This window comes from Harmonia axyridis, chromosome X (assembly GCF_914767665.1).
Source record: "Harmonia axyridis chromosome X, icHarAxyr1.1, whole genome shotgun sequence".
Lineage (NCBI taxonomy): Eukaryota > Metazoa > Arthropoda > Insecta > Coleoptera > Coccinellidae > Harmonia > Harmonia axyridis.
In genome coordinates this window covers 19,673,790-19,700,083 of record NC_059508.1, presented here as the reverse complement: position 1 = coordinate 19,700,083, position 26,294 = coordinate 19,673,790, and the positions used below count along the sequence as shown (strand labels likewise).

The window sequence follows — 26,294 nt, the reverse complement described above, 5'->3', positions numbered from 1 at the left end:
CAATTATTCATCAGAACAGTAAGAGATTAGAAATGGCATTTTTCAAATTGATTACACAGTGAAACTACTGATTCATATCTGACGTCCTTTGAAATTCGGAGCAAGTGACTGGAATTGGTTTTATTGATTAAGATTGATTGATTTATTATGCACTATTCGGTTTCATCAACATTTACAGATTAAAAACCAGTCTACTCGTCCTGAATATAATGTTTAAGATATCGGGTTAGGCCCTATATTGTTTTACACAGTTTACAGGATTAGGAAACAAAAACAACGGTATCTTCTTTTTAATTCTGTTATATTTTTCCCATCATTTTTCTCATCTCATTTTCTACTCTATCCGTGGCGTGATCTCTCTTCTCTCCGCTGCGTGGCTTCCCTCTCTCTGGTGCATCTTGCACACGGACGCAGGGCTATCTGTTCTGGCGTCAACCTAGTTTCTGTTGGCCGTGGGGCCAGTTTCCTGGGTACACATTCGCAGTACCTTGTCTGCGTACCAATCAGACCACATCTGCTGCAAAACAGGAGGGGTCGACCTCGACACTCCTGCCGCGAAGGACATATCTTGCCGCACATCCAGCAAGTGTTGGGCCTAACCTCTAGGTACACTTTATTTCCCATCGTACCTACAGTACGAAAACTTCTGGGGGCCGGTGTGGTGTGATCTGAAACATATGGTTTAGTTATAACAGTGTTGTCTTCCACACTCGTCCTGAATGGAATTTTAGAACCGGTATCTTGCTTACTGGTACGCAGCTGGCACAAAGGGGGGGTTAATGTAGACTGCGTAGTGGTCCGTTTCACCACTCTCTCCACTCCTGCTAGGGAACTTCTCCCTCGCACTGACGACACCGAGCTCTGGGGGGTTCTGGACATCCGTACCTCCGTCATCGTTCTCCTCCTTAATACCGGTACTTCTGGTATGGTATCTGGTGATGAACTTCGTGGTTCGTACACGACGCAGTCGGATCTCTGCCCAACGACTATGGCTGCTCTCAGACATCTTCGCCGTGTCTAATTTAACCTGAACAAGAAAATCACAGAATAATTAGAACATGTCAGTAGTATGAAATCAGATTAATAGGTCTAGTTTATGCGGAGAGGTTCCAGTTAGTAACATCTTTTTCTTTTTACCTCAGTTCTGACTTTTTCTCGGTGAGTTTAACGAAGTAACTTACTAGTTATGAAATGGTTTTAGGTCTTTAACATGTACGTGATTCACTTTCTTACCTGACCGGTCTTTCAGGTCATAAATAACTGGTGAAATCACCTTCACAACAAGAAATGGCCCTTCAAACTTTGGGGCTAACTTAGATGCGAAGTTATTGACGGCGGATGATAGGTGATGTTGTAACGCTCCTTTTTGCGTCACTGTGCGCCTCTGCCAATTGCCCTTCAGCACTTTGCAGTAGTATCTCGAGCGCCAGCCAATTTTAGGGAGAAATTGACAAACCTTACCAGGGTAGCTTAGTGAAGACAGGATTCGGTGTTCCTTGGATAGTATCCGTGACCAAGTAACAAACAACGCAACAACATTAGTAGGTTTACTGATTCAATTCCACAATACAGACAATCTCAGCAAAAACGGGAAATCAGAAAAAGCATAAACTGTATCAATATGTATACTTCAATTCGGTTACTGAGATAATTTGTACTGTCTACAACTACTGTGTCCTTACCTCACCAATTTATTGTCAGTCAGAACCGTTGAACAAGTTAGTCGGATCCGGGAGCCGGGAAATTATGATATTTGGAGATTGAGAATCGTGGATTTTGTAGAGTCGGAAAGGAATGAAAACTAATCCTAACGCGTTGAGAAACTCCACCGGTACACCACCCTCTCGTTGTCTCTATCAAATGAAACCCTTGAATATTCACTCGTAAGAAAGTCACAAGTAAAAATTAGCAAACTCCCCAGAAAAGGACTAACAAGTAAGTTAACTGATGAAAATGGCGATTTTCGACCTCAGAAACGGATTTGTAACTATTGGCGTTCAATTACCAATTTTACTATTGTCCAATCACTTTGTAACTCCTTAACCAAAATGTCTTTTTCCAAACTAAACTAAACTATCCTACTGCCTAAATCTCTAAATCTGAATAACTAACTAAACTAAACTAAACTAAACTATCTACTAAATCTAACTAACTAACTCTACTAAACTATCTACTTAAATCTGAATCTCAACTGTATGATATCTACTGAATGCCTTAACATGAATTCCCGATTTTGGGTCGGTTACACCCTTTTATAACTTCGGTGGGGGTTCGGTGAAAGAATTCAGACCACGTGACTCTTCATGTCGACAAAAACCTCGTTTTTCGAGAAAATTCTCTTGGCAGAACGTAATCTTACATATGGAAAAAAATATATCAGCGGTAAAAACGCCGAAATAAATAATTCCTTATATTATTTCAATCGGATTATTCGAGGCCCTGGTCGGTTGAAAAACATGAGGCATGGACTTTTTCATTATCGCGGTGAACAATTAATAAATTATTTCCAATATTTACGGAATAAATCAGAATGATTAATTTGAACGGAAAACAATAAAATATTCTTTAGACGGAGCCTGATCATTCCTATGGGAATAATCAGACTTCGTTACATCCCCCCTGGTTCGGAAAAATTGAAGTTACGGTGAAACAGAAATTTGAATTCTAAAAACAAACAAAAGAAAATAACCGAATACTATCCTGTCTTATTACGCGGGATATATGGGAAGTACGGGTCTGACTGTTACGTTACGTTATCAAAGACTATAATGTTGTTGTAGACAGTATGACATATAAAAATAAAACTTTGCTCTATGAATCGATGTCAAATTCAAACGTCGTCTTCTTTCTTCTGTCATCCGGGGTGCTTTGAATGTTTTCATGGTTGGGAATTTCTTCATCTCGGGGTTGTGGAGTAGAACTCATTCCAATTTCCATGAAGTTTCCAAGTGTCGGTGCAAAATTCAAACGTCGTCTTCTTTCTTCTGTCCTCCGGGGTGATTTGAATGTTTACATGTTTGGGAATTTCTTCATCTCGGGGTTGTGGAGTAGAACTCATTCCCATTTCCATGAAGTTTCCAAGTGTCGGTGAAATAATCTGATGTCAGGTGTGGATTATCCCATTCTCCGGTGAGTAGTTCTGTGATTTCCATATCTCGATGAATCATGCCATATTATTTCAGAGGGACGTCGAAGTTCCCAGTCAGATGAGTCGAAACCATTTCAAACCCATTGAATATATGGAATATACTGGTTGATTTACCTGCGGGCATTACAAGGAATCAGTGACTGTATGGTGAAATTTTCAGAACGGTGAAAATTCTTCCAGTTATACAGTTTAAATTTTCCATATGAAAATTGAAATGGAATCCAAATGTCCACCAGAGTAATAATTGACAGGCCATGATGTCCAACTCTTCTAGTACTTCTTTCTTGGATGATGACATGATTAAATCTTCAGGACTGACTGATTACATGTCTTCGGTGGAATTGGGCTTACAGCTGATCATCCGATGAAAGGTGTGTTGCCTATCTCCAGCATTTATTCTCATCGGTGAGTATCTAGCCTCTTAGAAAACTTCATCTGTAACACTGCGGAATATTTCAGTTATTTATCAGAACAGTAAGAGATTAGAAATGGCATTCTTCAAATTGATTACACAGTGAAACTACTGATTTATATCTGACGGCCTTTGAAATTCGGGGCAAGTGACTGGAATTGTTTTTATTGAATAATATTCACTGACTTATGCAATATTCGGTTTCATCAACATTTACAGATTAAAATCAGTCTACTAGTCCTGAATATAATGTTTAAGATATCGGGTTAGGCCCTATATTGTTTTACACAGTTTACAGGATTAGGAAACAAAAACACCGGTATCTTCTTTTTAATTCTGTTATATTTCTGTTTTATATTTTCTTATCTCATTTTCGACTTTCTCCGTGGCGCGATGACCTCTCTTCTCTCCGCTGTGCGGCTTCCCTCTCTGTACATCTTGCACACGGACGCAGTGCTAGTTGCTCTGGCGTCAACCTAGTTGCTGTCGGACGTGGGGCCAGTTTCCTGGGTACGCATTCGCAGTACCTAGTCTGCGTACCTATCAAACCACATCTGCTGCAGAATAGGAGTGGTCGACCTCGACACTCCTGCCGCGAGGGACATGTCTTGCCGCACTTCCAGCAAGTGTTGGGTCTCACCTCCAGGTAGACCTTAGATCCCATCGTACCTACTGTACGAACACTCTTGGGGGCCGGTGTGGTTTGATCTGAAACATATGGTTTAGTTATACCAGTGTTGTCTTCCACACTCGTCCTGAATGGAATTTTAGAACCGGTATCTTGCTTACTGGTACGCAGCTGGCACAACGGGGGGGTCTGTGTAGATTGCGTAGTGGTCCTCTTCACCACTCTCTCTACTCCTGCTAGGTAATTTCTCCCTCTAACTGACGATACCGCACCTCTGTCACCGTTCTTCTCCTTAACACCGGTACTTCCGGTATTGTATCCGGTGATGAGCTTCGTGGCTCGTGCACGACGCAGTCATCTCCCCACCTGATTTCTGCCCAACGACTATGGCTACTCTTAGACATCTTCTTTGCCTGAACAAGAGAATCACAGAATAATAAGAACATATCAGTAGTATGAAATCAGATTAATAGGTCTAGTTTATGCGGAGAGGTTCCAGTTAGTAACATCTTTTTCTTTTTACCTCAGTTCTGACTTTTTCTCGGTGAGTTTAACAAAGTAACTTACTAGTTATGAAATGGTTTTAGGTCTTTAACATGTACGTGATTCACTTTCTTACCTGACCGGTCTTTCAGGTCATAAATAACTGGTGAAATCACCTTCACAACAAGAAATGGCCCTTCAAACTTTGGAGCTAACTTAGATGCGAAGTTATTAACGGCGGATGATAGGTGATGTGTACGACGAAGCACTTGATCGCCTACCTGGAAACGAACTTCTCTACGTCGAAGGTTATAGTTATGAGCTTGTCGATTAAATGCCCTATATAGGTTGGTCCTTACAAACTCATAGGCCTCCAGTAGATGTTGAATCTGCTCTGTACGGTGAGTCAAACTTTCTTCTTTCTCTTCGGTGTTCTCATTGGGATCTCCAGATCCTTGATTCTTGGGTTCCGTGGCATATATGGCTTTGGGGATGCGTAGTTCCCTTCCATAATTTAGATATGCCGGGGTGAATCCTGTAGAGTCCTGTCGAGCAGTATTAATAGCAAAGGTTAATTCTCCTACCTTTTCATCCCAATTTCGGTGATCTGCCTCGCAGAATTGAGCAATCATTGTCTTCAGTGTCCGGTTGGCCCTTTCAACCGGATTGCATTGTGGAGTATACGTAGGGGTAAACTGGTGATTGATACCCATAGCCTGGAGGTTTTCTCTGAATAGCCGGCTGTCATACTGTTTCCCATTGTCGGAGATCACAGTGGTTGGACATCCATACTTCAGTACAACCTGTTCATATAACGCCATGTAGACAGTCTTGGCGTTGGCTTTCTTCACTGGTCGACATTCCACCCACTTGGTAAACCTGTCCTGCATAACTACAATATAGAAGTTACCTTTCTTGGAGCGGGGTAGAGGTCCTACTACGTCAGTTGATACTTCCTTGAATGGCGCATCCACCATCTTTCGAGGTTGCATCTTTCCTGCCAGTTGCTGTTGGGGTACTTTAAACTTCTGGCAGATATTGGGTTAGGCCCTATATTGTTTTACACAGTTTACAGGATTAGGAAACAAAAACACCGGTATCTTCTTTTTATTTGTTATATTTTCCCCATCATCTTTTTTCTCTCTCATTTTCTGGTGAGTAGTCCTCTCTTCTCTCCGCTGCGTGGCCTCCCTCTCTGTGCATCTTGCACATGGACGCAGGGCTGGTTGTTCCGACCTAGTTGCTGTCGGCCGTGGGGCCAGTTTCCTGGGTACGCATTCGCAGTACCTGGTCTGCGTACCTATCAAACCACATCTGCTGCAAAATAGGAGTGGTGGACCTCGACACTCCTGCCGCGAGGGGCATGTCTTGCCGCACTTCCAGCAAGTGTTGGGTCTCACCTCCAGATAGACCTTAGATCCCATCGTACCTACTGTACGAACACTCTTGGGGGCCGGGGTGGTTTGATCTGAAACATATGGTTTAGTTATACCAGTGTTGTCTTCCACACTCGTCCTGAATGGAATTTTAGAACCGGTATCTTGCTTACTGGCACGCAGCTGGCACAAAGGGGGGGTCTGTGTAGATTGCGTAGTGGTCCTCTTCACCACTTTCTCTACTCCTGCTAGGTAATTTCTCCCTCTAACTGACGATACCGAGCTCTGGGGGGCTCTAGACATCCGCACCTCTGTCACCGTTCTTCTCCTCAACACCGGTACTTCTGGTATTGTATCCGGTGATGAGCTTCGTGGCTCGTACACGACGCAGTCATCTCCCCACCGGATTTCTGCCCAGCGACTATGGAGACTCTCAGACATCTTCTTTGCCTGCTTTTTTTTCTTTTTATCTCAGTTCTGACTTTTTCTCGGTGAGTTTAACAAAGTAACTTACTAGTTGTGAAATGGTTTTAGGTCTTTAACATGTACGTGATTCACTTTCTTACCTGACCGGTCTTTCAGGTCATAAATAACTGATCGCCTACCCGGAAACGAACTTCTCTACGTCGAAGGTTATAGTTATGAGCTTGTCGACTAAATGCCCTGTATAGGTTGGTCCTTACAAACTCATAGGCCTCCAGTAGATGTTGTATCTGCTCTGTACGGTGAGTCAAACTTTCTTCTCTTTCTTCGGTGTTCTCGTTGGGATCTCCAGATCCTTGATTCTTGGGTTCCGTGGCATATATGGCTTTGGGGATGCGTAGTTCCCTTCCATAATTTAGATATGCCGGAGAGAATCCTGTAGAGTCCTGTCGAGCAGTATTAATAGCAAAGGTTAATTCTCCTACCTTTTCATCCCAATTTCGGTGATCTGCCTCGCAGAATTGAGCAATCATTGTCTTCAGTGTTCGGTTGGCCCTTTCAACCGGATTGCATTGTGGAGTATACGTAGGGGTAAACTGGTGATTGATACCCATAGCCTGGAGGTTTTCTCTGAATAGCCGGCTGTCATACTGTTTCCCATTGTCGGAGATCACAGTGGTTGGACATCCATACTTCAGTACAACCTGTTCATATAACGCCATGTAGACAGTCTTGGCGTTGGCTTTCTTCACTGGTCGACATTCCACCCACTTGGTAAACCTGTCCTGCATAACTACAATATAGGAATTACCTTTCTTGGAGCGGGGTAGAGGTCCTACTACGTCAGTTGATACTTCCTTGAATGACGCATCCACCATCTTTCGAGGTTGCATCTTTCCTGCCAGTTGCTGTTGGGGTACTTTAAACTTTTGGCAGATATTGGGTTAGGCCCTATATTGTTTTACACAGTTTACAGGATTAGGAAACAAAAACACCGGTATCTTCTTTTTATTTGTTATATTTTCCCCATCATCTTTTTTCTCTCTCATTTTCTGGTGAGTAGTCCTCTCTTCTCTCCGCTGCGTGGCTTCCCTCTCTCTGGTGCATCTTGCACACGGACGCAGGGCTATCTGTTCTGGCGTCAACCTAGTTTCTGTTGGCCGTGGGGCCAGTTTCCTGGGTACGCATTCGCAGTACCTGGTCTGCGTACCTATCAAACCACATCTGCTGCAAAATAGGAGTGGTGGACCTCGACACTCCTGCCGCGAGGGGCATGTCTTGCCGCACTTCCAGCAAGTGTTGGGTCTCACCTCCAGATAGACCTTAGATCCCATCGTACCTACTGTACGAACACTCTTGGGGGCCGGGGTGGTTTGATCTGAAACATATGGTTTAGTTATACCGGTGTTGTCTTCCACACTCGTCCTGAATGGAATTTTAGAACCGGTATCTTGCTTACTGGCACGCAGCTGGCACAAAGGGGGGGTCTGTGTAGATTGCGTAGTGGTCCTCTTCACCACTTTCTCTACTCCTGCTAGGTAATTTCTCCCTCTAACTGACGATACCGAGCTCTGGGGGGCTCTAGACATCCGCACCTCTGTCACCGTTCTTCTCCTCAACACCGGTACTTCCGGTATTGTATCCGGTGATGAGCTTCGTGGCTCGTACACGACGCAGTCATCTCCCCACCGGATTTCTGCCCAGCGACTATGGAGACTCTCAGACATCTTCTTTGCCTGCTTTTTTTTCTTTTTATCTCAGTTCTGACTTTTTCTCGGTGAGTTTAACAAAGTAAATTACTAGTTGTGAAATGGTTTTAGGTCTTTAACATGTACGTGATTCACTTTCTTACCTGACCGGTCTTTCAGGTCATAAATAACTGGTGAAATCACCTTCACAACAAGAAATGGCCCTTCAAACTTTGGAGCTAACTTAGATGCGAAGTTATTAACGGCGGATGATAGGTGATGTGTACAACGAAGCACTTGATCGCCTACCTGGAAACGAACTTCTCTACGTCGAAGGTTATAGTTATGAGCTTGTCGACTAAATGCCCTGTATAGGTTGGTCCTTACAAACTCATAGGCCTCCAGTAGATGTTGTATCTGCTCTGTACGGTGAGTCAAACTTTCTTCTCTTTCTTCGGTGTTCTCGTTGGGATCTCCAGATCCTTGATTCTTGGGTTCCGTGGCATATATGGCTTTGGGGATGCGTAGTTCCCTTCCATAATTTAGATATGCCGGAGTGAATCCTGTAGAGTCCTGTCGAGCAGTATTAATAGCAAAGGTTAATTCTCCTACCTTTTCATCCCAATTTCGGTGATCTGCCTCGCAGAATTGAGCAATCATTGTCTTCAGTGTTCGGTTGGCCCTTTCAACCGGATTGCATTGTGGAGTATACGTAGGGGTAAACTGGTGATTGATACCCATAGCCTGGAGGTTTTGAATAGCCGGCTGTCATACTGTTTCCCATTGTCGAAGATCACAGTGGTTGGACATCCATACTTCAGTACAACCTGTTCATATAACGCCATGTAGACAGTCTTGGCGTTGGCTTTCTTCACTGGTCGACATTCCACCCGCTTGGTAAACCTGTCCTGCATAACTACAATATAGGAATTACCTTTCTTGGAGCGGGGTAGAGGTCCTACTACGTCAGTTGATACTTCCTTGAATGGCGCATCCACCATCTTTCGAGGTTGCATCTTTCCTGCCAGTTGCTGTTGGGGTACTTTAAACTTTTGGCAAGAAGTGCAGTTCCGGACATATTTCGCAATGTCCCTAAACATACCTGGCCAGTAATAATTCCGCGAGATCCTCGCAATTGTCTTGGCTATTCCCAGATGTCCAGCCAAGGCAGAGTCGTGGTTTTCTTTCAGTAATTCGTTTCTCTGTTCGGTGGGTATACACAGCTTCCATGGGTGGCCTGTTCCAGCTTCCCTCACGTCTGATGAATCCCAAAAATGTCGGTGTAGTCTTCCATCGATGATGGAATAGTCGAAGCAGTGCTCTGGTCCTTTCTCTACTTCCTGAAACTTATTTTTGTACCACTTACATTGAATATCTGTCTCTTTCAGTTGGACACAGTTAAGTGTCGGTAGTGGGTTTCTCGATAGGCTGTCGGCCAGTTTGTTGAGTGATCCTCTTCGGTACTGTACTTCAAAATCAAATTGCTGTAGAAACACTGCCCATCTTGCAATTCTTCCAGAGGGTGATTTGATGGAGTTTAACCATTTCAAACTCATGTGGTTGGAGATGACCGTGAATCTAAACCCTTTCAGGTATGGTCGCAGCTTTTCTATCGCAAATACTATGGCGAGGCATTCTTTCTCGGACACTGAATAATTCTTCTCGGCGACGTTCAATGTCCGGCTGACATAAGCGATGTTTCTTTCTTCTCCTTTGATAGTTTGAGTTAGGGCTCCTCCCAGTCCCACATCGCTTGCATCAGTCTGTAAAATAAATGGTTGCGTAAAATCAGGACAAGATAAAATAGATGACTCAGTTAACTTATGTTTCAGGATGTCGAATGCCTCCTGCTGTGCTTGACCCCAGTTCCATCGTTGCTTCTTCTTTAACAACTGTGTTAATGGAGAAATTACCTCGGAGAAGTTCTCAATGAAGCGACGATACCAACTGGCGACTCCCAAGAATCTACGTACCTCTCGCACTGTCTTTGGAGCCGGAAAGGCGACGATGGCCGACACTTTGTCGGGGTCAGTGCAGATTCCGTCTGAGGTGACGACATGTCCCAAGTATTTCAGTGATTTCCGTACGAACTCACATTTCTCTGGGTTGAGACGCAGTTTGGCTTCTCTCAGTCGTCGGAATACCTCTTGTAGATTTTCCAGGTGTTCCTCGAACGTTTCTCCCAGCACGACGATGTCATCTAGGTAAGCAAAAGCCTTTGGTTCCATCTCTGGTCCGATGATGGTGTCTAAGAATCGCTGAAAGGTTGCTGGGCTTGCATGTAGTCCAAAGGGCATTACCGTGAACTGATATAATCCCCTTCCAGGCACTGTAAACGCAGTAATGGGGCGACTCTCTATCTCCAGTGGGATCTGCCAGTATCCCTGCTTCAAATCAATTGTTGATATGTATCTGGCCCGTCTTAGTTTATCCAGAATTCCAGAGATGTATGGCAGGGGATATGCATCCTTAACTGATGCCTCATTGACTGCTCGAAAGTCTATGCAGAAGCGATACTTCCCATCCTTCTTCTCGACCAGTACCACGGGTGAACTCCAGGGTGATTTGGAGGGTTCTATTACTCTTTCCTCTAGCATTCGATCCACTTCCTGATCAAAGATTTCCTGCATCTTCGGGTTCTGAGGCCTATATCTTTGTTTAATCGGTTCAATTCCGGGTTTCAACCTCATTTTATGTTCTATCAAGTCTGTAGTGCCACTCAGTTGGGTAAATTTTCCTAGTTCTTCGGTGAGGAAGGAATCCTGTCTCGTCCTCTGCTCACCAGTTAGATCCAGTAGGTGTTCTGCTGCGGCCTGTATTTCTATGGCCTTTCTTGTCACCTGTTCCACTCTGGGTACAAGTCGACCTTCCAAGTAGACATTTGTCTTTCGAAGATCCAGGGAGAAGTTGTATTTCTTGAGGACTTCTATTCCTAGGATTAAGTCTACCCTTAAATTGGGTACCAACAAGAATTCTATTTCTGTCAGGACATAATCGGCTATCACCATTGACAAGTGATACATCTTCGGGGTGGCTGTCGTTTGACCATTTGCAACCATGACAGTCTCTGTGTTGGATTTTTCTCCCTTGATTCCATTCCTTTCACACAGCTGGGCTACCTTCCGGCTGCAGAAACATTTGGTTGCACCAGTATCTACCAGTGCGTGAAATACCTTTCCTTCGATGTATACCAGTACCAGAAGCCGGTTGTCACTTCCAGTAGTGGGGTCCAGTGGAGTCAGTAGCTCGATGGACGTCGTTGGGGAAGTTCTTTTCTGATTCCGGGAACAGGGGCAATCTCGGGAGAGGATGCCCACTCTCTGACATCGGGAGCAAAATAATTTCGGCGTTCCTTGGCATTCTCTTCTTAAATTTCCGCTGGGGATCCAGTCCGGTCCTGGGAGGTGTTACCATTTCTTGACCTGTTGTCTGCAAGCTCCAGTGATCTTGAAGGCAGTTGTGAACGACCAGGTCCAGTGGGTCTTCGGTTTTCTATTCTACCGTGGGAGGACACTGGCCTCGGGGAATCCTGTTTGGAATTTGGGACTTGATCTTCTGTCAGTACATGGAGATTAGCTTGATAGTCTCTTTGACGACGCTGTTGATAAGTGAGATGAGGTTCATCAATAAGGCTGGAGTTAGCCGGTGGTTTTGTATAATGTCCCATTTGCCATTGTACTAATTCAAAGATTTTTCCTTTCTTCAGCAGTTCATCGTATGTGGTGGTCTCTTGAAAGGCCAAAGCCTGCTGCAGTGATGGCAATAATCTCTGTCTTATCAGTCGAATCTGTTCACTTTCCGTGGGACGATTGCAAGTCAATTTCTGGAACAGATTTTGCATCCGGGTAACATACAACAATAGCTTCTCATCAGGGCCTTGCATCCTCTTCTTGATTTCATCCAGTAGGTTCTCTTCATAATTGACTGGTAAGAATGCTTCCTTCAATTGATTTTTGAAATCATCCCAGTTTCTGAAAAGTCCCCTCCGGGGAATGAACCAATCCTTGGTATCCTTTCGTAAAAGTTCGTAAATTGATTCGAACACATGTTCTAAGGATGTCTTCCGAGATTCAGCAAGCCTTTCTATCTCCTCTGTAAATCCTGTTACGCTATCAGTCCCATCAAAATAAATATTTCATTTATGAATGGGTACCGTTGCAGTCGGTGTTGACTTCTGTTGGGTGTCATGTCGGGGGTTCAAATCTATTATTGATTCCGTCGGATGGGGAACTGACACCCTTCTCATAGAGCTCGTCCACCTTCTATGAGTTGGTCCCTCTTGTTGTTCCACATTCTGTCTCTGTGGTTGAGAAACTGGCATTGTTGGTAAATTATTATTATTATTATTATAGTGTACAAATAAGTTGAGACAAATCTATATAACTCAATGCAAAGGAAAATAAAAAAATTCACACTCCTGTAAACAGAAAATAAAAAAATTAATAAATATTCTCTCCAACAAAAAAAAAAAAAATCACAAGTTGAGAAAAAAGAACAAACAAAAGAAAATGTCTTGGCCAATCATCATTCACGCCTCCACGCATCCCACCTATTCTTGAAGACGTTCACACTAGAAGCGTTCACTATCCCGGAGGGTAGCCCATTCCAAAGCAGAAACACTCTGTTCGTTAGGAAATATTCACGTCCTCGGGTGAAAAATTGCTCTCTCCTCAATTTATAGTGGTGTCCCCTCAGTTGATTCCTATTGAAAGTGAAAAGCGAGGATAAATCCACTCCAAAGAACCCTCTTACAGCTCGGAAAGCAGTGATCATATCGCCCCTAAGTTTTCGGTCTGTGAATTTATCCAGTTTCATCATGGATAACCGTTCCTCATAACTTGGTCTTACATTTCCAAAAGGAATCCGGGTCGCCCTCCGCTGCACCTGCTCCAACAGAAGTTCATCTTGCCTGAAAGTAGGATGCCACACCGGTCCAGCAAACTCTAGTATCGGACGTATGTAAGTCTTATATAGAGAAGACAAGGTCTGGCAGCTACACCGATTGAAGCATCTTTGAACCATGTACAGGGATTTCTTGGCCTTGGTTGTACAGTGCAATATATGTGAACTCCATGTTAGGTTGCTATCCACTACAACACCCAAATCATTATGCGAGTCGCAAGATTCTATCGGATATCCATCTAAATAATACTTCATTCTGGGGTTGTTTCGACCAAGATGTAACACTCGACACTTCGCGAGATTGAGGGGTAACATCCATTCTTCAGTCCACCTCAATATGGCATCACAATCATTTTGTAGGACACCACTAAATTCAAACGGGTTGTTAAAGAATTTCATGTCATCGGCATAGCAAGCACTAGTGGATGATATCAGGCTGGGCAACTCAGAGACGTATAGCAGGAACAGTAGAGGGCCTAAAACTGAGCCTTGAGGAACACCACTCGAAGCTGGCCTGAATGAAGAGCGCGCAGCACCAACCTTGACCGAAAAGGAACGTCCGCAAAGGAATGTCTCCATCCAGCCAAGTAGACGGCCTCGAACACCAAAGTGTTCCATTTTATGAAGTAACCTTCTAATCGGCACCCTGTCAAATGCGCTGGAGAAATCCAGATAGATAACGTCCACCGGATTCTTACGATCTAATTCAATAGTCCACGTATCAACACATGTCAACAGATTGGTTAAAATAGACCTTCCCGGAATAAAACCATGCTGTTCTTTAGGAATAACCGAGCTTGTCAGCAGAAATTCCAGAAGTTCTGAGGAGATGACTCTCTCGAGAACCTTCAGCACTGCAGAAGTTAAACTGATTGGTCTATAGTTCCGAGGACAATGTTTATCTCCTTTTTTGAAAATAGGAGTTACAGAAGAGTAAGACCAAGACTCAGGCAGAGTTCCGGTTGAGAGTGAGAGCTTGTAGATTTTAGTCAATGGTGAACTGACAAATGGAGCACATAACTTGAGGAAAGTAGACGTGACATCATCAAGACCTGGAGACTTGTTCGCATCAAGACCGAGAAGATGCCCCTCCACAATTCCTTCATCCACCTTTATTTCACTTAAACTGTGTCCATTTCTTGGTGCTCTCACTCGAGGCAAAGGAGTATTCGGTTCACTCGAGAAGTTTCCAGAAAATGTTTCTGCGAAGATCTCTGCTATTCGCTCGTGATCAGTCAGTAGGGTGTCGTTTTCACGTAGTGTTGGCGAAGATACGGTTGAGTTGAGTTGGCTTCGAACATACCTATAAAATGTTTTCCTATTTTTTGCCTGTGTTAGTTTTCCCTCGAAAGATTTTTTGGCTTCGCGAATTGTTGAGGAGAGGTAGTTTGAATACTGTCGATGATTTATAAAATCATGGGTTGCATGACTCCGTCTGTAGCGCTGCCACAACCTCTTCTTGAGCCTGATCATTCCAAGAATTCTGCCGTCAATCCATGGTTTTTTGGGGTTAGACCTAATGACTTTTTCAGTTGTGCACCTACTAACAATATCCAAAACAATTCTGTGGAACTTATTCCACATAACATCCACATCTGTTCCATCCAGGATTGTAGACCAGTCTATTTCCGAGAGTATTTGTTTAACCTCCTCGTAGTCGGTGAGCTTCATCTTCCTCTCCTGAACCGCTGCTCTCTCACACGTATGGAATTGAATTTTAGTCGACAACACAAGGTGATCAGACTTTCCCACTGGTGGAAGATACTGTACGTCGGATAATAGTTCAATATCATCAACAAGTATCAGATCTGGTGTGGTAGGGGTCTGATTTATTCTGAATCTGGTTGCCTCATTGACAACCTGATTAAAGTTACTTTTGTTCAACATCTCAACAAAGCGAAAAGCAGGAGAGCCATGTGAAGGCAGATTCTTCGGAGGCCACTCGCGAATATCGCCGAAGTTAAAGTCCCCAGTAATTATCACGTTTTTCTTATTTAAAGACATATTTTCTAAATAGTCAAATATCAGTTGATCATATATAGAAGCGCGTGGACGATAGATGCAGCCTACACTAAGTGAAATATCTTTCGATTGGATATCAATAAAAATATTATCTAGGCCCGGTGTATTGAGGGAAAATTCAGTCACATTATAGGATTTCAAAATGTCAGCAAGAATATATGTACATACTCCCGCATGACCAGGGGTAGTTACACTGTCACTACGATAGATAGAATAACCAGGTATTTTGTAACAACCATCAGGGATCCCAGGGTGAAGCCAAGTTTCTGTAATAAAGATGAGAGATGGGCGCATTTCTCGAACCAAGACAAGTAGTTCATTAAATTTTGCAGGTAAGGAGGCAAGATTCGAGTATATGATAGGCCATTCAATTAGATGTCTTTCTAGTTTTTTTGTTCCCGTGTATTCGCTGTATTCACCGCCACAATAGTTGGTATGCCTTTAATGTATTTAATGGTTAGATCGGTTTCACCTGCCAACCGTTTTGCTTTCAATTCCATTCGAGCAGCTTGAAGTTCTCTATACTGCTGTGGCGTTTTGTCGTCCGTTATGATCAAACTTTTATAGTCTGGATGCTGAGATAAGAGTTTCTTGTCTCTCAGTATTCTACGAGGGTGACTAGAATCCCTGAATCCTACTTTAATAGGTCTAGGATACCCATCTTTGACCACACCAACACGACCAACGGCTGAAACTTCGGAAACCGCAGTGACATCCAACCTGCCCACAACATCCAGGATGATAGATCTATCAGTATCGTCGCCATTGGTCTCAGGTAAACCTCGGATAAGAATGTTGTTTGCTCTCCTCACACGTTCCAGGACCTCACCGGAATCGATAGCGTTGACTTTAGGTGGCGTACCTACTTCAGCGGCTGTTTTGGCTCTCCAATTTTTCAACTCAACATCTAGCAATTCCAATGAGTTCCTCATCTCACCAACATCCATACAATCAAATTTCAACTTCAAATTTGTAATGTCATCATTCAGAGAGTGATTAGAGTCCTTAAGTAATTCAATTTCAGTATGGTGTTTTTCTAACATGGTGGTATGCTGACTCAGTATATTACTGTGCGCTTCAATCGACTCCAAGCAAGCCGACATTTGTTTGCTCAAGTCAACTTGAGCCAACTTGATCGAAGCGACATCCTCCGCGATAGTGTCCAGTACAGACAATTTAGACAGAATTTGATTCAATTGAGTTGCTTCCAGCCCTGGATCTCGACTTGAAGAGGAAGAGGCACTACGTAGGTGCCTTGACGGGTTGCTCGATTGTGGTTGAGACATTTAGAAAAAGAAGAAAAAAAAAAAAAAATTATAAAATTTGTATGGAGGGGAATCAAGACACAGGAAAAACAATCTTCACTCTGCTGTGGCCGGTCAGAGAGACTCTAATGACATACACAAGAGGCCGAGTATAAGAGAGGAATTCAAACAGAGGTAAATGAACAGAGGAGTGAAGGATTTGTTGGAAACCCCCCGTATTTTATGTTGTATTGAATGAAAAATCCGCACGTTTAACACAAGGTTCAACCCAGATGTTGATAACAATATAAAGACGATATACTCCGATACCAAAACAAAATTCTGACCCCAAATAACTACTCATCAAATTATCTTTCGAATACCAGAGCAATTTTCAGAACAAAAATTATACAGGATGAAAAAATAACTCACATTAGTTTCACCTACTGATACAGAGCAAATATTTCTCAGTGGATAACTATGAAAATTTAGTTTATATTGGAGCACTGTTGAAGCATCTGTACACGATGTGAATTTTAAATTGAATGCTGTAGTAACTCTTCACATTCCTGTCTAGTTTCATTCAGGACCTGTGCTAATTTTGATTTATTTTTAGGTGTCGCAGCCTGGGGAATTGGAACCTGTGGTAGTGGCTGATCATCAGCGTCCAATGTTATCAATGATGTCTCCAGTGGTGCAACTTTGGTTGGCTGTATGGGAGACATCCCTGGCGACTGTGGAATTTCTAAGTCCAAAAGCGATCCATCCGGATGATTCGATGGCTGCGGTTTGTCTGCAGTCACTAGTGCCTCTAATGACCTCAAGGCCCGAGCTGCAGTCTCCTTTAATTGTTCTATCATCTGTGACTCGGTTTCATTTTCAGTGATAATAAAATTCAGTCTTCTCTGAATGTGTATCAATCTTGTTGAAATCCGAGTATATTCATTTGTTGTGTTCCAAGTGTCAAAGTGTTTAATGGCTTCCAGCAAGTCGGTGAGTTTGTTCTGACAGGACTCCATGTCCAGTGTCGGGTTCATTCCTGTCGGCTGTAGAGGCAAATTTAATTTCAATACCTGTCGTAATAGACTTCTCTTTAGCGTTACTGTGCTGGGTATTGTTTGTCCTCTCAGCTGTAACTCATAAGTCAGCTCATCATTCAATAATCTATTCACATCCATGTTGAGGTTAAGTCCAAACTCAAACAATCGATTTGAAATCTATCGAAGTTATTCGACAATGTCCTCTTCTTATTAATTGTTGAAGTCCGAACACTTTCCCCCACTTCACTATTCCCGGTAACAGTCCTTATTTTTCCCTTATCCCTCGCACAAAAATAACACTAATAGACAACAATGCTGAAAAATTACAAGTTGACAACAGAATCTATTCAAGTTTGAATTATTGTTTGATACAGTCAAAGAAAATCAAAAATGAGAAAACTTTCAGATAACAAGTTGAGTTCAATTTATTGTTATTCTCAAAAAATTTCCCAATGTTAGACAGTTGACAATTTCCAGAAGAAACTAATTCATAAACCCAGAAGAAAAAAGTAGGGTTAACTGAGTAGCTCAAAAAATATTCAATATCAAACGCAGTTGACAATTTCAGCAAGAAAATAAGTCAAAAACCCAGAAAAGAAAAGTAGATTTAACCGAGTAGATCAAAAAATGTTCACTGTCAAACACAGTTGACAGTTCTAGCAATCAGATAATCTCAAAAATAACAAATTGTGAATTTTATTCACAGTCAAAATATATTTCAAATAAATCAACAACAATTCAGCAATCCTGGAATATCAGACAAAGAAAATCAATGCAAGTCTTCATTCAAATCAATAACGATAATCACTTGTTTCAAAAATTCATCAGCAATTCAACACAAAATAAAAATGTTTCTGACAATCAGTAAATTCAGAAATAAGGAAAGTCAGGATGAACAGCAACAAAAACTTATATTCACTGTTGCAGCAATAATAAAAACAAGTCAACTTTATTTATCAGGAATCAGCTATTATGGTTCAAAAGCAAATAAAATCACAACTAAATATTTCCAAGTCCTTATGGCTTTTATATCCCTACCTTGTTTCAGTCTGGAATAAAGTTGCTCAGGAGAATAGTGTGTAAGGGAAAAAACAACAAATCTTTCTTTATTCAAACGATGAACAGTAAATAATAGCAGTGAACAATACCCTATTATATGAAGGCGGTATGATATCACTATCTTAGCTACAGTGATTGTACAATGAAACAATCGGTAGCAGTATCTCAATTATACTCACTGGTTTTCTGTCCGAGTTGAACCAACCACCCAACGTTAAACAGTATTCAACGCGCACAAAGATAGTCACTGAGTGTCACCCCAAAGTCACTTTCCGTAACCCTTCACGTAACCGAAAAAGTCACAAAGAAATCCGGCGGTCGATTGTTCTAGTCCTGCTGCAATACACAAAACAAAAAAAGGTTATTCAGATATCAATGTCCACACTGTTAATGCTATGTCGGTTTCCTGCTAATAAAGGAAATTATTGTCAAACGCGAAAATGTTTATAGCACTTAAATATAGTCCACTGATAGTTAGGTACCAGTAACAAATTAAACAATATACGGATCTTCCTCCAACAGGAGAAGATAATCTCTTCCACTCAGAGAGAAAAAAAAAATGATTGCACTGACCTTCGGTTCCTCTTCAGTCCTTACACCCTTAAGCATCGTTTTCTGAAGATCGGGCGCTATTTTGTAGCGTTGTCCTCTCAAGTCCTCCGCTCGGGCGTCATTTTGTAACGCTCCTTTTTGCGTCACTGTGCGCCTCTGCCAATTGCCGTTCAGCATTTTGCAGCAGTATCTCGAGCGCCAGCCAATTTTAGGGAGAAATTGACAAACCTTACCAGGGTAGCTTAGTGAAGACAGGATTCGGTGTCACCTAGGATGGTAGCGGTGACCAAGTAACAAACAACGCAAAAGAATTAATAGGTTTACTGATTCAATTCTACAATACAGACAATCTCAGCAGAACAGGAAATCAGAAAAAGTATAAACTTTATCAATATGTATACTTAAATTCGGTAACTGAGATAATTTGTACTGTCTACAACTACTGTGTCCCTACCTCACCAATTTAATGTCAGTCAGAACCGTTGAACAAGTAAGTCGGATCCGGGAGCCGGGAAATTATGATATATGGAGATGAGAATCGTGGATTTTGTAGAGTCGGAAAGGAATGAAAACTAATCCTAACGCGTTGAAAAACTCCACCGGTACACCACCCTCTCGTTGTCTCTATCAAATGAAACCCTTGAATATTCACTCGTAAGAAAGTCACAAGTAAAAATTAGCAAACTCCCCAGAAAATGACTAACAAGTAAGTTAACTGATGAAAATAGCGATTTTCGACCTCAGAAACGGATTTGTAACTATTGGCGTTCAATTACCAATTTTACTATTGTCCAATCACTTTGTAACTCCTTAACCAAAATGTCTTTTTCCAAACTGAATAACTTTACTACTGCCTAAATCTCTAAATCTGAATCACTACTAACTAAACTAATCTATACTACTGCCTAAATCTGAATCTTAACTACACTACTGAAATAACTACAAAACCGCCTAAATCTGAATCTTTAATAATAACTACTGAATGCCTAAACATGAATCCCGATTTTGGGCCTGTTACACCCTTTCATAACTTCGGTGCGGGACGGTGAAAGAATTCAGCCCACGTGACTCCTCATGTCGACAAAAACCTCGTTTTTCGAGAAAATTCTCTTGGCGGAACGTAATCTAACATCTGGAAAAATATATCGGCGGTAAAAACGCCGAAATAAATAATTTCTTATATTATTTCAATCGGATTATTCGAGGCCCTGATCGGATGAAAAACATGAGGCATATACTTTTCTCATTATCGCGGTGAACAATTAATAAATTAATTCCAGTATTTACGGAATATATCAGAATGATTAATTTGAACGGAAAACAATGAAATATTCTTTAGACGGAGCCTGATCATTCCTATTGGAAGAATCAGACTTCGTTACAACTCTTTCCTCCAGCATTCGATCCACTTCCTGATCAAAGATTTCCTGCATCTTCGGGTTCTGAGGTCTTTATCTTTGTTTAATCGGTTCAATTCCGGGTTTCAACCTTATTTTATGTTCTATCAAGTCTGTAGTGCCACTCAGTTGGGTGAATTTTCCTAGTTTTTCGGTGAGGAAGGAATCCAGTCTCGTCCTCTGCTCACCAGTTAGATCCAGTAGATGTTCTGCTGCGGCCTGTATCTCTATGGCCTTTCTTGTCACCTGTTCCACTCTGGGTACAATGCGACCTTCCAAGTAGACGTTTGTCTTTCGAAGATCCAGGGAGAAGTTGTATGTCTTCAGGACTTCTATTCCCAGGATTAAGTCTACCGTTAAATTGGGTACCAACAAGAATTCTATATCTGTCAGGACATAATCGGCTATCACCATTGACAAGTGATACATCTTCGGGGTGGCTGTCGTTTGACTATTTGCTACCATGACAGTTTCTGTGTTGGATTTTTCTCCCTTAATTCCATTTCTTTCACACAGCTGGGCCACCTTCCGGCTGCAGAAACATTTAGTTGCACCAGTATCTACCAGTGCGTGGAATACTTGTCCTTCGATGTATACCAGCACCAGGGGCCGGTTGTCACTTCCAGTAGTGGGGTCCAGTGGAGTCAGTAGCTCGATGGACGTCGTTGGGGAAGTTCTTTTCTGATTCCGGGAACAGGGGCAATCTCGGGAGAGGATGCCCATCCTCTGACATCGGGAGCAAAATAATTTCGGCGTTCCTTGGCATTCTCTTCTTAAATGTCCATATTTTCCGCTGGGGATCCAGTCCGGTCCTGGGAGGTGTTACCATTTCTTGACCTGTTGTCTGTATGCTCCAGTGATCTTGAAGGCAGTTGTGAACGACCAGGTCCAGTGAGTCTTCGGTTTTCTATCCTACCGTGGGAGGACACTGGCCTCAGGGAATCCTGTTTTGAATCTGGGACTTGATCTTCCGTCAGTACATGGAGATAAGCTTGATAGTCTCTTTGACGACGCTGTTGATAAGTGAGATGAGGTTCATCAATAAGGCTGGAGTTAGCCGGTGGTTTTGTATAATGTCCCATTTGCCATTGTACTAATTCAAAGATTTTTCCTTTCTTCAGCAGTTCATCGTATGTGGTGGTCTCTTGAAAGGCCAAAGCCTGCTGCAGTGATGGCAATAACCTCTGTCTTATCAGTCGAATCTGTTCACTCTCAGTGGGACGATTGCAAGTCAGTTTCTGGAACAGATTTTGCATCCGGGTAACATACAACAATAGCTTCTCATCAGGGCCTTGCATCCTCTTCTTGGTTTCATCCAGTAGGTTCTCTTCATAATTGACTGGTAAGAATGCTTCCTTCAATTGATTTTTGAAATCATCCCAGTTTCTGAAAAGTCCCCTCCGGGGAATGAACCAATCCTTGGCATCCTTTCGTAAAAGTTCGTAGATTGATTCGAACACATGTTCTAAGGATGTCTTCCGGGATTCCGCAAGTCTCTCTATCTCCTCTATAAAACCTGTTACGCTATCAGTCCCATCAAAATAAATATTCCATTTATGAATGGGTACCGTTGCAGTTGGTGTTGTCCTTATCTCAGACTTCTGTTGGGTGTCATGTCGGGGGTTCAAATCCATTATTGATTCTGTCGGATGGGAAAATGACACCTTTCTCATAGAGCTCGTCCACCTACTATGAGTTGGTCCCTCCTGTTGTTCCACATTCTGTCGCTGTGGTTGAGAAACTGGCATTGTCGGTAAATGCTGTAGTAACTCTTCACATTCCTGTCTAGTTTCATTCAGGACCTGTACTAATTTTGATTTATTTTTAGGTTTCGCAGCCTGGGGAATTGGAGCCTTTGGTAGAGGCTGATCATCAGCGTCCAATGTTATCAATGATGTCTCCAGTGGTGCAACTTTGGTTGGCTGTATGGGAGACATCCCTGGCGACTGTGGAATCTCTACGTCCAAAAGTGATCCATCCGGATGATTTGATGGCTGCGGTTTGTCTGCAGTCACTAGTGCCTCTAATGACCTCAAGGCCCGAGCTGCAGTCTCCTTTAATTGTTCTATCATCTGTGACTCGGTTTCATTTTCAGTGATAATAAAATTCAGTCTTCTCTGAATGTGTATCAATCTTGTTGAAATCCGAGTATATTCATTTGTGGTGTTCCCAGTGTCAAAGTGTTGAATGGCATCCAGCAAGTCGGTGAGTTTGTTCTGACATGACTCCATGTCCAGTGTCGGGTTCATTCCTGTCGGGTGTAGAGGCAAATTTAATTTCAATACCTGTCGTAATAGACTTCTCTTTAGCATTACTGTGCTGGGTATTGCTTGTCCTCTCAGCTGTAACTCATAATTCAGCTCATCATTCAATAGTCAAATCACATCCATTGAGTTTAAGTCCAAACTCAAACAATCGATTTGAAATCTTTCGAAGTTATTTGACACTGTTCTTTTGTTATTTGTTGAAGTCCGAAAACTTTCCCCAACTTCACAATTCCCGGTAACAGTCCTTATTTTTCCCTTATCTATACAGTAAAAGAAAATCAAAAATGAGAAAATTTTCAGAAAACAAGTTGGTTTGAATTTATTATGATTCTCAAAAAAATTTTCCAATGTCAAAGACAGTTGACACTTTCCGCCAGAAAATAATTCATAAACCCAGAAGAAAAAAAGTAGGGTTAACTGAGTAGCTCAAAAAATATTCAATGTCAAATGCAGTTGACAATTTCAGCAAGAAAATAATTAAAAAAAAAAACCCAGAAAAGAAAAGTAGGTGTTGGCGAAAACAATAGCTCTTAAGCTGAGAGATAAGGTGGACTGTATTTGAAAAGCAATTGTATCAGAAGTCTTACCTGGATGGTGTAGTTCCAAATATTCAAGGGCGATAGAGGGTGATTTGATTCTTCCTCAAGTCTCTAGTAACTCAGAGTTGAATTCCTATTGTGCACAGCAGCACAGCACTTTCACTAGTTTCAGCGAAATTACAATAGTAAAGCAGAAGCGAAAACGAAAGCAGAAAAATATAAGCGGCGATACATGTATATTATAGCGATTGTCTTTTATGACTGACTAATTGTCTTTTTGATGAGGGGGGATAACGAACTAGATTCCTGATACCATATGATTTAATGCGTATTATGAAAAATCTAGGTTTGTTTCTCCAACATCCTGCCCCGGGAAAATGAAGAATGAATTTTGAAACTACTTAAAAATAAAAAAAAAATTAGTTAAATTTGAGTTAGAGAAAAAAAAAAACAAAAAAATTGATCGTTGATCGCAGATGCGCAAAGAGAGAAAATCACTTCATACAAAATAAGAAATTCAGCAAAAAAAAAAAAAAAAAAAAAAAATAACATATTTGATGCAACTATTTCTAAGATGGCTCACTGGGAAGTGGGCAAAGTTTTACAAGCGGGCGCTTTAGTAAACCTGTAGAGGTTTTAATGGTGGCGACGCGAGCAACTTTATCGTCACCAGGGTGCAAATCAAGGATTCTTCCTAAATTCCATTTGCCTGGTGGAAAATTATCGTCTTTTATTAAGACCCTTGTGCCAATTTTAGGGGGTGAAAGTGGGTCTAGCCACTTGGAACGCTGTTGAAGCGTATGTAGATACTTTTGACGCCAACGACGCCAAAAATCTTGATGAATGCGTTGTAGAAGTTGCCATCTCGATAAACGGTTTAGAGGTATTTCAGAAAACTCTGGAGTGGGAACTGCAGATGGCGGTTCCATCATGAGAAAGTGTCCGGGCGTCAAAATATCAACACTTTCAATGTCTGAGGACAGAGTGTCAGCGGACGCGAATTCAAACTGGATTCGACCAACGTCAAAATGGTGTTGAATTCTTCGTACGAAAGCACTTGATCGCCAATTACTTTTGTTAAATGGAGTTTCAGGGATTTGATACCTGCCTCTGCTAGTCCGTTGAAATGGGGACCAGAGGGTGGTGAAAACTTAAAATTGATAAATTCTTGTTGAGCTGCAGTTTGCATCAGCTTTAATTGTTTACTTGCTCCGACGAAGTTAGTGGCGTTGTCACAAAAAATTGTCTGAATTCTTCCTCTTCTTGCAACGAAGCGCTGCAAGGCAGAAAGAAACGTCTCCGACGATAGATCGCTAGCCAGCTCTAAATGCACAGCTTTTGTAACAAGGCATACAAAAACACATATATAAGCTTTGCAAGCTTTGACACCACGATGACGGGTCGAAGTTATGTAATAAGGACCTCCGAAATCAACTGCAGAATTAAGAAATGGTTTAGCTTGCGTAACTGGATTTTCAGGTAGTGAAGCCATAGGGGTTGATAAGGTTTAGGAGCAATTTTCCAGCAACGAATGCATTTTGAAATTGCTGAATTGATGGCGCGTTTGCTAGCCAGAATCCAGAATTTTTGAGAGATTAAGAATTGGGTGGTGCGGCACCCAGCATGCAAATAGATTTTATGGTAATGATCTATGATCAAAAAAGTTAAGCGGCTCTCACGCGGCAGGAGCATCGGAAACTTCGCGTCATGTGGCAGATGAGCGTGTTTGATTCGTCCTCCACTCGTAAAACACCCTCAGAATTAATGAATGCGTGCAATTTTCGAAGAGGAAACGAAAACTTTTTGCCTTCATATTCCTGAGCAAAATACTTATGTTGGGTGAACTTGACAAGCAACAAAAGAGCGGAGTACATCTCACTGGATGACAGACTATCAATAAATTTGACGGTCCGATTCCTTACATTATTTATAAATCGCAAAACATACGTTGCAACACGTAACAAGGTATTGAATGACGAGAATCTGTCTAGCAAATTGTCAACTAAATTTTCATCATTGGGGACGCTTAACAGAACTAATTTACGCTGCTCCTCCACTGGATATGAAAAGGAAGAGGTCGGAATGAAACTTGATATCTCGCGTTCTTGCAACAGTGGTGGACCGGTAAACCACCAACTTACAGAGAGAAGACGAGAAGGTAGTACACCTCGGGAAGCGATGTCTGCGGGATTATTTTCTGTATTAATATAATACCATGAATTTTGTGGTAAATTTGTTTGTACAAACAAAACACGATTGGCCACGAACGGTTTCCAACGAGTAGATTCGCCGTTTAGCCAATGAAGCACGATTTGCGAATCTGAACAAGAGACCTCTTTCTTTCTTTTTATGTATGGTTGGTTCCAAAATTTTGACAGTAAATTTCATCAATTTGCTCAATAAGACGGCAGCGCAAAATTCGAGGCGAGAAATAGTTATCTTCTTTAAAGGCGCAAGTTTAGATTCTGCACATAAAAAATGAGTAGAAATCGAAAAATCATTCAGCGCCCTCAAATAAATGACGCATGCGTATCCCCTCTCACTAGCGTCACAATGTCACAAAACACATGGATCTCGTAACCGGAGATCTCAGTTGGAATAATAAGGCGTTGAATTTTCAACTCAGAGAGTAACGGTAGTTCTGATTTATATTGTTGCCAGACACGAATAATGTCAGGGGGCGGCGTTTCATCCCAATCAATTTTTGATATCCAAAGTTGTTGGATTAGGTTTTTTTGCGAGAAAAATCGTAGGTGCAACAAATCCGAGGGGATCATACACTTTTGCTAACTCAGAGAGCATAATCCTTTTCGTACATGATGAGTCATCAATGGGTTTGCAGAAAAAACTAAAGTAATCACTGCTGGGATTCCAATTCAATCCCAAAACTTTTAATGAAAATGGTTGTGACCCATTGTAGAATGATAGTGAGTCAACAGACAAATGCGATGCTGGTAAATCATTCAGAAGTGATGGTTCATTACTACAAAACTTACGCAATAGAAACCCAGCTTTCTCTAACAAAGAAATTAAATCATCGCGCAGTATGCGAGCGTCTTCAATGGTGGGTGCACTAAATATAAAATCATCGATACCTATAGGAATTATTTGAAA

At 41.9% G+C, this 26,294-nt stretch overlaps 3 protein-coding genes across 3 annotated transcripts; all 3 read right to left on the bottom strand.

Annotated features, from left to right (window-relative positions):
- Positions 1-1,124: 1,124 nt before the first annotated feature.
- LOC123686596 lies at positions 1,125-8,197 on the bottom strand. The gene is made up of 4 exons (XM_045626831.1): positions 7,445-8,197; positions 6,653-7,396; positions 4,868-4,952; positions 1,125-1,293 (listed from the first exon to the last, which is right to left on the bottom strand). Exons 1-4 carry the CDS (start codon positions 8,195-8,197, stop codon positions 1,181-1,183), a joined length of 1,695 nt encoding a protein of 564 aa, XP_045482787.1. The 3' UTR covers positions 1,125-1,180.
- LOC123686317 lies at positions 5,710-6,375 on the bottom strand. The gene is made up of 2 exons (XM_045626374.1): positions 6,221-6,375; positions 5,710-6,139 (listed from the first exon to the last, which is right to left on the bottom strand). The coding sequence occupies exons 1-2, from the start codon at positions 6,348-6,350 to the stop codon at positions 5,715-5,717; spliced, it is 555 nt and encodes a 184-aa protein (XP_045482330.1). The 5' UTR covers positions 6,351-6,375; the 3' UTR covers positions 5,710-5,714.
- Positions 8,198-24,129: 15,932 nt separating the features above from the next.
- LOC123686595 lies at positions 24,130-24,672 on the bottom strand. The gene has a single exon (XM_045626829.1). It carries the CDS (start codon positions 24,670-24,672, stop codon positions 24,130-24,132), a length of 543 nt encoding a protein of 180 aa, XP_045482785.1.
- Between the last annotated feature and the right edge of the window lie 1,622 nt (positions 24,673-26,294).

Coding starts and splice junctions, on each gene's coding strand:
- LOC123686596 (XM_045626831.1), bottom strand. CDS start 8,197: ATGTCTGAGAGTCTCCATAGTCGCTGGGCAGAAATCCGGTGGGGAGAT. Junction 7,397..7,444: donor TGTTTTTGTTTCCTAATCCT/GTAAACTGTGTA, acceptor ATCTGCCAAAAG/TTTAAAGTACCCCAACAGCA. Junction 4,953..6,652: donor GTAGAGAAGTTCGTTTCCGG/GTAGGCGATCAG, acceptor GTTCGTTTCCAG/GTAGGCGATCAAGTGCTTCG.
- LOC123686595 (XM_045626829.1), bottom strand. CDS start 24,672: ATGGCTTCACTACCTGAAAATCCAGTTACGCAAGCTAAACCATTTCTT.
- LOC123686317 (XM_045626374.1), bottom strand. CDS start 6,350: ATGTCTAGAGCCCCCCAGAGCTCGGTATCGTCAGTTAGAGGGAGAAAT. Junction 6,140..6,220: donor TTTGTGCCAGCTGCGTGCCA/GTAAGCAAGATA, acceptor CATATGTTTCAG/ATCAAACCACCCCGGCCCCC.